The 12,500-nt window shown below is 18.5% G+C and overlaps 3 protein-coding genes across 3 annotated transcripts in view; 1 reads left to right on the top strand and 2 right to left on the bottom strand.

The window, feature by feature from the left end:
* PF3D7_1428700 (heme/steroid binding domain containing protein, putative) overlaps positions 1-531 on the top strand; it is a gene marked incomplete at both ends in the record, with an annotated part of 1,302 nt that extends 771 nt beyond the window's left edge. Inside the window, one exon of the mRNA XM_001348404.1 lies at positions 1-531. This exon is cut by the window's left edge and continues 771 nt beyond it. Within this exon, the coding sequence (XP_001348440.1) occupies positions 1-531 (531 nt within the window).
* A 438-nt stretch (positions 532-969) lies between these two features.
* PF3D7_1428600 (peptide chain release factor 1) lies at positions 970-2,959 on the bottom strand (the record flags this gene model as incomplete). Its single annotated transcript, XM_001348403.1, has 8 exons — positions 970-1,110; positions 1,280-1,388; positions 1,522-1,586; positions 1,729-1,866; positions 1,967-2,113; positions 2,229-2,279; positions 2,428-2,610; positions 2,879-2,959. The coding sequence occupies 8 exons, from the start codon at positions 2,957-2,959 to the stop codon at positions 970-972; spliced, it is 915 nt and encodes a 304-aa protein (XP_001348439.1).
* A 749-nt stretch (positions 2,960-3,708) lies between these two features.
* PF3D7_1428500 (protein kinase, putative) lies at positions 3,709-11,410 on the bottom strand (the record flags this gene model as incomplete). The annotated part of the gene is made up of 5 exons (XM_001348402.1): positions 3,709-4,005; positions 4,149-4,283; positions 4,493-10,919; positions 11,105-11,231; positions 11,335-11,410. 5 exons carry the CDS (start codon positions 11,408-11,410, stop codon positions 3,709-3,711), a joined length of 7,062 nt encoding a protein of 2,353 aa, XP_001348438.1.
* Positions 11,411-12,500: the final 1,090 nt, after the last annotated feature.

The raw sequence follows: 12,500 nt of genomic DNA, 5'->3' as shown, positions 1-12,500 counted from the left end.
AAATTTAAAATAATTATTTCGAAAGAAGACAAATATACAAATACAAATAATAATAGTATAAATAATATAGATCTATATAATAATATACGACTAAATAATAACCATGAGCTTACCAGCACACTAAACGAAACAAATTATATAAATTATAATAATAATATTTTAAATGAAAAATATGAAAAACAAAAACAAGTGTTAAAATATAATTTTGTTAAATATAAAGAAGATTTTACATTATGTGAAATAAAAAGACATTATAAAATTAATGATTGTTGGATTATTGCCAATGGTTATGTTTATGATGTGTCTACATTTATTAATCATCATCCAGGTGGTATAAATTCAATATTAAAGAAAGGAGGAGGTAAAATCGATGCAACAGTTGATTATTCTTTTCATTCAAAATATGCACAAACGAATTTTTGGGAACCCTTAAAAATAGGCCAAGTTGTTAAATGTAAAAAGGAATTTTTAGAGGAAAAAATTAAAAATCAAAACACACCAAAAAAAAGAAATAAATGCAATTTTATGTGAAAAGGATTTTTAACATATATATATATATATATATATATATATATATATATATATTTATTTATTTATTTATTTTTATTAATTTATTTATTCATTCATGTAATCCTTTTAAAATGATATATTTTCTTTTTCGTAGTTTCCATATTTTCATATTTTATTCCTTGATTTAATATAAATAAAAATTGTATCTCTCTTTTAAACAACTTCATATTTTTCATCTTTTTTTATGTTTTGTATTTCATCTTCATTTTTTTTTTTTTTTTTTTTTTTTACCTTGTTTCATTATATACAACCATATATAAATGTTAATAACATATATATGTAGGTATATTTTTTTTTTTTGTATTTGTTTTAAAGAAAAAAAAAAAAAAAAACTTTATTGTGACAACAAAAAAAAAAAAAAGAAAAGATAAATAAATATAATTTTTGAATGACATTATTTTAAAATATATTTAATATGTATTCCAATTTACCCTTTTCAAAATATATCAAATCAATTTTTTTTTTATTTATATGATCGGTTATGTAGCCTCTGAAAAAATTATACGTTCTTATTCTGTTACTTCTATTGCTTTCTTTTATCTACAAAGGAAAAAAAAAAAACGCACATAATTAATATAATATATATAAATATATTTTTTTTTTTTTTTTTTTTTTTTTTTTTGTTATCTAGCCATTATATTAATTGCACATATATATATATATACTATAATAGCTAGATAAAAAAAAAAAAAAAAAAAAACAATATTACCAATTTAGCTCGTTCATGTTGAACCATATTTTCCTTTTCTTTACTTTCCATATGTTGTATTTTTTGAATTAACCTTTTCATAGCAAGTTTTTTATTTAATTCTTGAGTTCTACATCATAGTGAAAAAAAAAAAATATAATATATTATATTAATATTATAAAATAATGTCTATATTGTTGGTATTATTAATGTACATGTGATTATTTAAAAATATTTATATTTGTGTGCATATATATATTAACCTTTCCTCTTGGCATTCAGTTTGTATTCCTGTAGGTTTGTGTAAAATACACACACCTGATTCAATCTTTAAATTAAAAATATATATATATATATATATATATATATATATATATATATATAATAAAAAATTAAATATAATAAAATAAAAATTTTATTATGTGCACCTAAATTGAATTATATTTTATTGTTTTTTCTGATAAGTGTACCTTATTCACGTTTTGTCCACCTGGTTTACTCGATCTGAATGTTGAAATTTTTAGGTCTTTCAAATTAATTTCATATTTTGGTTCTTCCTTTTTATGAAAAAATATTGCAACCGTAGCTGTGGATGAATGAATCCTATTCTTCGCGAAAAAAATAAAATAAAATAATAAAGTGCATATGTATATATATATGTATGTATGTATGTATATTTTAAAATTTTTTTTGTAATTTTTATCCTACTTTGGAATCATTCTTTGGTATCCTTTTCACCTGATGAATACCACTTTCATTTTTAAAAAGATCATACAAATTTATTTCAATTTGTTTGTCCTCTTTAATTATACGTAAGTTTTCCTTTGAACTTATAACTAAGGAATCACTAATATCCTATAAAATTAAGAGAAAAAAAAAATATATATATATGAACAAATGAACAAATAAATGAAAAGAATATACTTATATATAAAACAAAATATATAAACACATAAGTATTTATTTTTACTTGTATTTTTTCAACTTTGCATTTATTCCTCTCTGCGAACAATTTGTAAGTCTTAAAAAAAATATAAAATTATATAATACATATATTTATAAATATATATACAAGAAAAATATAGTGGCAAATATATAAATATAAATAAATATATATATATATATATATATTGTTACGATGTATGTTCTTATTTTATTTTATTTTTTACGTTTAATAATTCTTTGGACCATGTGAACGCTTCCTCTCCTCCTACACCTGGACGAAATTCTATTCGTATAAAATTTTTATTGTCATTATACAGATCTGTTTGTTTTTTATTATATAATTGAAATGAATATCTTTTCAACACACTCTTTTTTGTTCGTTCGGCTTTATGTGTGTAATAGTTTTTCTAATAAAAAAAAATAATAAAAATAATTAATAAATAAAGGACATATATATATATATATATATATATATATTTATTTATTTATTTATTGTGATTCTCTTATTCTTATTGTATAGATATATTATTAAAATTTGATTTCATTATAAAATGATGTAATGTATATTTTTATATTTTCCATACATATATTAATATAATAAATAATCCATAGAAGAAACATTATAAAATAAATTGCCATTTCTAATATAAATTTTTCACTTTACACAAAACTTACTGGTTTTATATAAAAGTTAGACACATGAACAAATAAGTCAAACCATATATAACAATAAAAAAAAAATAATAGTTTTTTCATAATTTTAAAAAGCTTTTGGGATCACAATATATATGTTATAACTTATCCCATTCAAAACAAACATTTATTTATTTATTTAATCATTATGATGTTACTTATATAGTATAGAGGGTAGGAGCGGGAAATGTTATTTTTTCTTTTCTTTTTTTGATGTTTATAAAAAATGAAAAAATATTATATTATATTTTGTGTTACATTATTATATTAAATTAATATATAAACAAAAACATTTTGATGGTTGGTAAACAAATTATAATATTATGTTAGTTTTATGCATCAAATAAAATTATAAAACTACGAAATATCAAATTTGAGGAAAACTAAAACAAAATATAAAAAAAAAAAAAAAAATAGTAAAAAATATAAAATATAAAATAATAAATAATAAATACGATAAAATAATTATTTCATATTATATTATGTGTAAATAAATTATGGAGTAATCAAATTCTAAATACGTAATAATATTATCAAAAAATGATACCAAAAATATAATTATATCTAAAAATATGGAATAAAAAAAAAAAAAAAAAAAAAAATCAAGCATTTTATAAATGTATATAAAATATAATATAAAAAATATTCGAATTTATATTTACAAAAAAAAAAAAAAAAAAAATAAATATATTTTTTTTATATAAAAACATTTGATTAAGTTTATAACCTTTTAAAAGGTTGTTAACTATATAATCAAGAAATAATATAAAAATCAATATATATATAAGATATCAAAAAAAAAAAAAAAAAATTCATTTTTTCAAATAAAATTGTTTTATATAATTTATTAATGATGCCTCATTCTCAAAATTTTTTTTAATATTTAATCTGATAATGTGAGTGCTATATATAATATTTACATTTTCCTCTGAATTGATTATATTTGAAGAAGAAATATTTTCGGCTGAATTTTCATAGTCTTCTATATTAATTGATGTACTCGAGCTAATCTTTTGGTTTATTTGTACGTGAATGTTGATGTTTTTATATTTCAGTAAGCTCTTTTCAAACTTGGACGTTTCCATGAGGGGTGTTATTCTGCATTCGCACTATAAAGAGGTACAAAAATAATGTAAAAAAAAAAAATATATATATATATATGTTTATCATTATATTTAATATATTTATTTATTTGTTTGTTTATTTGTTTATTATTTATTTATTTTTTATTTTTTTATTTTTCTCATTTTACCTTAATTCCATTTTGTATTAAACTATTATATAAGGAAAAGGCATACATCAATAATTTATAAGCCTTAGCCGTAATTACTACACTAGGAGAATGGAAATCTATAAGCAAATTGGAAAAGTTATCCTTCTTTACATCCTAAAAAAAAAAAAATAATAAATAATAATAATAATAATAATAAGATGTTGGTAACATGTATATAATGTATTTATATATATATATATGTTTATGTGTGTGTATATGTTAGTTTCCTTGGACATAAAACGAATCGACACACATAAATCAATACACATAATTCATATATACATATGTTTCTTTATGTCCTTCAAATATTTTTTTTGTTATACCTGAAATATTATATTTGATATAGAATCTACAAATATTTCAAAAATGATATTATATGTTCCATTTTGTGGTACCTTATCATAATTTGTAAATACTTGTGTTGACACCCCTCCAAAAGATAATAGATATTTTGTATTTTTATTTGAGTAAATATTAAAAGCAAATGCAAATCCAAAGGTATTTTGGAAGTGGTTCATAAAAAAATCCCATGTAAAAATATGATTAGATTTATTAAAATATTGAAAAAGATTATTTAAATAAATTATGGTTGATGTTATATAATTAATAAATTTGGTATTTTTATGATTTTTAATATCATACATTTTTATAATTTTCTTCATTTTATTATATAAATTATCTGTTTGATCATATAAAACAGAATATAATATTTTCAGTATTTTATCATCATATGTGATATCTAAATATAAAAGTAATTTTTTTAAATTCTTAAATGAAATATTGCCGTCTTCAAATATTTTATATAAAAAATATATTTTTTTATTACAATTTAATGATAACATATCCCGAATTAAAATAATAATTAAATCGGTATAACACCATTTTATTATTAAATTATTTAAATATCCTTCAAACTTTTCAAATATTTCCATAATATTACATAATATAATTAATTGATAAATACAAAATGAAATATTAACTTCTGTTTTATTATTTCCATTAATATTGTTACCATAAAAAAAATCTTTCTTATCATTTATTGTAATGATATTATTATATATAATACTATTCTCTCTTTTTATTATTTTATATTGATTATTTTCAAAAAAATAATTTTGAAAAAAACAAAAGGAATTCATAAAGCTTTTATTTAAATTATAATGTGGTATTAAATTTAAAAAGGACTCAGTAAGATAAAAGGGCATATAAACTAATTTATTATTTTTATCAATAAGTTGTAATTTGTCTTTAAACCGATTTAAAATATTTCTTTTATTTTCTTCATTTTCTGTTTTTAATTGTTCAATCATACGGGAACTATTTTGCATATTATTAATATTATTATTATTATAAGAACTACTTGTATCATCAGCCTTATCACCTTTTTCATGTTCTCCATTTTTATCATCATAATTTATCAAAAAATTTGTATTCATATCATTAGTTCTATATACATTATATGTATTACTTCTCTTAATTAACGGAAATTTTTTAAACATTGAAAATTTGCCTAATATAGGAAAATCTCTCTTTTTGTTATCCTTCTTTTTTTCATCATCACTTTTTTTTTTTTTTTTCTCATATTTTGAAATATTATCCTTTTCATTTTTATCCTTACTACTTGTTGTACTATTATCATTCTCTTTCTTTTTATAACTTTTTTTTTTTTTAAGATCTTGCCTATTTTCCAAATTTTTTAAATTATTTGAATTTTGTTCAGGTAAAGAATCAAATGAATAATATCTACTATTATTTTTTATTTCCTTTTTTTTCATTTTTTTGTTCTTTTTATTGGATTTGTTTTTTTCTAATATATCTAAATGTTCAATACTATTATTAATATCTTCATATTTGTTTTCATTATTATCAGAATCGTTTTCCATATCCATTTTTTTCGTCTTTATTTCTTTTTTATATAAATTAATTTTTTTTAAAAAATTATTAGGAATTTTTGATATGACATCATTATGTACATCTTCATTAGATGTATCTGTTTTGTTTTTTATTAATTGAAATACATGAGGTTGGTTGTAAGTACAAAGTTTTTTAGATAAATACCAATGGAAATATTCAAATATATAACTTTTAATAACATCATATTCATAGGTAGATGTATGTGTATAAACATATGCATTTCGATTCCTTTCAAATGGAAAAGATAGATCTTTATTATTATATAATAAAATGTTTAAAACATTCATGCATTCATTTAAAGAATTATGTTTTAATTTCTGAAGAAAATATTTAAAAATATCTCTTTGGATGACAACAGGTATTAATGGATAATTTAATAATTTCTCTGCTGTTATTTTTGGTAATTTGTTAGTATAATTCTTTTTATATATGTATTCTTCTTTATTATTAGCATGTTCATGTGTACTGTATATAGCCTCTTCAACAATATGGTTCATCTGAAAATTATTATTATTATTGTTATTATTATTATTATTATTATTATTATTATTATTATTATTGTTGTTGTTTTTTTTATTCTCATTTATTTTATATTTATCTTCGTTTGTATATTTTATATTTTCATCATCCTTATTAATCTTATCATTTTGATTAATCTTGTTATTCTTTTCATTATCTTCAAATATATCATTTTTTTCAACAACATTTTCCTTTTGTATGTTGTCCTTTTTCATAGATATATGTTTACCATCTTCCAGGACATTAATATCCTGATTAAAGAAATTATAAATTTTTTTTAATTGTTCTGAATATGTATTTGAATGATCAGCTTTTTTTAAATTCTCTGAAGCAATATGATGACTAGATGGGGATTCCATACTATTCATTAAAAGTAATCTTATATCTCCTTTTACATCCAAATATATCTCAGAATCCTTATTTTTTTTTTGATTAGATATATAATCATCGTTTTCATTATATTTAGCTAGTATACTACTAATAGAATTATTAATACAATATAAATTAGGCTTCTCTGGAACATTTAGATTCTTTTTATTCATATTTAATAACATTTCATTATTCATATGATCCTTATAATTATTTATATTTTTTTTAATTTTATTCATTTTTATTTCATTTTCTATATCGATATTTACATTCTTATTATATATCCCCTCTTCCTTAATTATATAATCATCACTCATATCTTTGATAGTTTTAGTTTTCATACTATTATTCAAATGTTCATAATCTTCCTTATCCTTTTTTATATTTAAATTTAAAATATCTACATATTCCAGTTTTGTTATTTTTTTTTCATTAGTATCATAGTTAATAGTACTAATTAAAATAAATTTTAATACTTTTAAAGAATCATTATCTATATTTTTTATAAACGATTCTGAAAAAGTTTTTTCCTTAATCATGGTAGTTATATTTATTAATTTTTCTTCTTTCGATTTAAATGGTGTATGCCATAATTCATATAATAATAAACCTAATGAAAATAAGTCCAATTCTTCATAATCATATTTCTTTTTATTTAAACATTTATAAAAATATTGGTTATAAGAATGTACATAGAAATCTTTATATTCATTTGATGATGGATATGTATATATTGTTTTTTCCTTATCATCATCGTAATCATCATTATTATAATCATTATAATTGACACATTTATTATTACGATCATATTCATCAATAGGAACATTTTTTTCTTTGTTTATTTTTTCATCATTTATATATTCCTTACACGAACTATCATTTTTAATTTCAAAACTGTTACACTTCTTTACAAAGATATCTTCTTCTTTAGATTCCTTATCATGTATACGTTCAGTGTGTATCATGTTTTCAATATCTTGTTTATTTAATGGTTTCCCAATATTTTTTAGATCGTTATATAATTCTTGCATGAACTGTTGGAAATAAGAGGAATTATTTTTATATGAATAATGATAAAAGTAGAAATAATCAATCATATTACATATACTATAATTTATTATTTTAATATGTGCTCCATATTTATCATTATCTAAATAAATATTCTGAGAATTCAAATTTTTTATATATATTTTCTGCTTATGTAAATAGCTTAAAGATTCTAATACTTGTCGAAATATATTCCATATTAAATATTTATTTTTCTGAAAAAAATTATTTTCAATTTCTTTTTCTAATGATTGTCCTTTACAATGTTCACATTGTATATATAATGTTTTTTTATTATATTCTTTTTTATTTAAGATACTTTTTATATAAGCTACATTTTTAATATAGTTTATATCGTTCTTAAAAGGAGTTATATAATTTTCATTTTTCTTATTCTTCATATTATTACAACACTCCTTGTCATTCCTATTATTATTATTATTAATAATATTATGGTGATGGATATGTTTATCTTTGTCTTTATTTTTTGAACCTTCCATTATATTGATACTATTCTTACTTTGTGACCCTTTTCTTTCTATATTATTAGAAAAAGCTCCTATTAGTTTGTTTTTTTTTTCATCCAAAACTTCATGATTTTTTTTTTCTTCTTCTTCATCTTCTTCATCTTCTTCATTATTTTTTGTTGGCTTTTCCTTTTCCAAATGATTTATTTCATTTTTTATATTTTCACAGCTATCCTTATAATTCCCATTTTTATCTTCATTTGTTTGTAATATCGTGTCATCGTTTTCTAATGGACAGGAAGAAGATGAACAACAACAATAATAACAAGCACAGTCAGTACAGTAGGAATCAAAAGACTGTACACATTGAAAATCTTCTTCTATTTTATTTGCATTATATTTTAGTACATGACCATTATTTATATTTTCTTTGTTTTGTATATAACTTATACCTTTTTTATTATTATTATTATTATTATTTTTTATTTTTATTTTTATCTTTTGTTTATCATTATTTATGTTGTCTTCTACTTCAGTTTTATAATGTTCTTCCATATAATGTACATTATGATCAAGCCTATTTATAATAACATTTTTCATTAAGTCATTTACTTGATTTATTTTTTGATTATTTTTCTGTTCTTTGTTTATGATTTTTTCCTTTTCAAACCATGAAAAGTGATATCTAGCTAAATATTTATGATGTATTTTGGTCAATTTGGCTAGCTCACATATGATTTTTTTAATATTAATTTTACGTACAAGTTTATAATGATGAATAACTTTTTTTAAACGATTATGATTTATTTCATTTAATATATTGTGTAAAGTTTTATTATTTTTATTTTGTGTAATAACACAATTTTTGTTAGCGTAAAATTGATATTCACTACAAAAAAAATGAACAGCAGGAATATAATAATTTTGTTTGTTCTTTTCTTCATCCTGATAATTTTTTAATAGGAAATTTTTTTTTTTTTTTGAATTTCTTAAATTGATAATATCATTTAAATATTCTTTAAATAATTCTTCATTTTTTTTATTTTTTTTATTTTTTTGAATTCCCTTTTTATCATTTAATATGTTACAAAACAAATTAAAATCCCTATTACAAAAAACCATATGATTGAAAAAGAAGGTTAAGAAATATGAGATATTTAATAAGACATATGAATGAATAATATATACATTTGTATCAATACTATGTCTTACTAGAAATGTGTTCCTATAATTATTAATTGAAATGTTTTTTATAATATTAAAATTTTTAAAATTGCTATCTTTACATTGTATTATCATATCATAATTTTCTGAATTGTTCATAATATTTTTTGAATTCAATTTATTTTCTAAAAAATTTGTTTTTATTTTTGTTTCCCATTCTTCTTTTTTTCTATTTATTTCATATTGTTGTTGATTAATAAGGCAACTATTTATTGAAGAAAACCCTGATATACTATTGAAATTATATGTATTTAAAAAATATTTTTGTTCATTAATTATATTATTTTGTAAATAATTATAATTTTCAAGAGTGTTGGTCGAATTATGATCTAAATTTTTTTCATCATTAATTGTTTCATTATCATTATTTTTTGATAAGTACATTTCTTTCAAATATTCATTATTATAATATCCTTTTTTATTATAAGGTTGACTATGAAAATTATATGTATCTTTTATATAATTGTCTATATGTTTGTTTTTATTATTTATTTCTATTTCATCATATTGTATACCGTGTTCATATAATATTTGTGTTTTTTTTTTCTTAGATTCAATTTGATCATTTAAACATGCTCCATTATCATAATAACCTTTTTGATCACATTGATGATTTTTCATATGTTCATAAATCCCATCACTCTGATTATTCATATGTTCATTATTTTTTTTATAATCATCATCATTATTATCATTTTGTACGTTTTTATAATTATCTAATTTACGACCGTCTTCTATTTCATTATGTAAATCATTATATATTTCATTATCTCTGTCTTTTTTAAAACTTGTGTCATCAATTCGATAATTCATTTCTTCCCACAAATTTTGGAAATCATTATTGAATATTTTGTTTAAATATTCATTAATAAATAAACAAATTTCAAATAAAGTAATTCTTCCATAATTCTTTGCACATATTTTTCTTATATTTAATGTTACATCATTTTTTTGTTCTTCATTTAATTTGGTGTTCATATGTATAACAACATTTGGATAGGAATATGGATAAATTTTTTCATACATAAATGTTACTTTATACTTTTCCATAATATTATCAATGTTCAGAAACATACTAAAGGTTAAACAAGTATTTTTATTTATTTCATCATTTATATCAACAATAATATTCTCGGATAAATCCTTACTATTCTTTATATATTCATTACGTTTCATTAAATCTTTTGGTAGATCGCTTTTTTTTACATGCCTACAAACATGGATAAAATAAATATATATAAAATAAAATGCATTGTGAATTAGACAACAACATGGATAATATGTTACCCCTTTGGTATATATATATATATATTTATATTTATATATATTTATATTTATATATTTATTTATCTATCTACTTATTTTATTTTATTTTATTTTATTTTTCTTTCTTACCCTGGATTGTCTACATACATAGGGAAAAAAATATTATGTAACGCTAATATCTCTTCAATTTGATCTGCATACTGTTCTGTATAATTTTGTTCATCTTGGTTTTCTTGGATTCCTTTCTTTTTGTTTTCTATAATACACAAAAATTATAAATAATATATTTCATTTTCATATATTATTATTTATACACTCACATAAAATATACATTATTTTTTTATTATTTATATATATACCATTACTATTTTTATTATTAACATTTCGAACTTTCTTTTTCTTCGTCTTTTTTCTTTTATTATTATCATTATCCATTTTTGTTTTGTCTAATATATCAATAATGTCTCATCAGTGAATAATGACGATATTTTTGTTAAACAAAAAAAAAAAAAAAAAAAAAAAAAAAATATACTATAAAAATTAAAGAGAAATAAAAGACTATTTTTATTTTTTAATAAAATATCTTTCATGTAATAATTTATTGACTTAAAAATAAAACAATTTGATTTTGTATTTATAAAAAAATGTTTCAATATATTATATATATATATATATATATATATATTTATTTATTTATTTAAATATGAAGAAACATTTTTTTTCTTCTTTTTTTTTTTTCCTTTTTTAAAAAAAAAAAAAAAAGTCAATATATATTAACTGAAATAACTATTCATTATTATTATTTGAATATGTTAATCTATAAAATTTATACCATTATAATTATAAACCAAAAAAAAAGAAAATATATAAATGGAAAAAAGAAAGAAAAATTATTTGCTACATTATATTATACTTTTTATAAATAATATATAAAACTATAACTAAGCAAAATAATTTAATATGTTTTTAAATACAAAAAATGAATATTACATATCATTTACTTTTTTTGTTATAAAATATAAGAATAATAATATTATAAATAAAATAATTTGTTCTGACTTTTATTATATATATATATATATATATATATATATAACTTCCGTTTAAGTAATTTTTTTTCTATTTTATTTTATTATTTATTTTTTTTTTTTTTCTTTTGTGGTTCTTGTTTTTTTCTGTTGAACTATATGTTTGAGTATAATATATTATATTGCATATTATACATGAAAAAATAATTTTTATTGAATATATTATTATTGCATACCTATAATTTTTGGCATATGATGGTTGTATAAATATATATAAATATAATTAAATAAATATAATATATATATATATATATATATATATATATATATATATATTATATATTTTTTTTATATTACAGGAAAAAAAAAAAAAAAAAAAAAATTCAGGTTAAAATCTATAATTTATTCTTTTGCATATTATATATAAGATTGATTCTCATATTTATACCTTACATATTATATAAGAGTTTTTAAAATAATACAACTAAAAAGATGTA

This window comes from Plasmodium falciparum (assembly GCF_000002765.6).
Source record: "Plasmodium falciparum 3D7 genome assembly, chromosome: 14".
Lineage (NCBI taxonomy): Eukaryota > Apicomplexa > Aconoidasida > Haemosporida > Plasmodiidae > Plasmodium > Plasmodium falciparum.
This window is presented reverse-complemented; position numbering and strand designations above follow the sequence as displayed.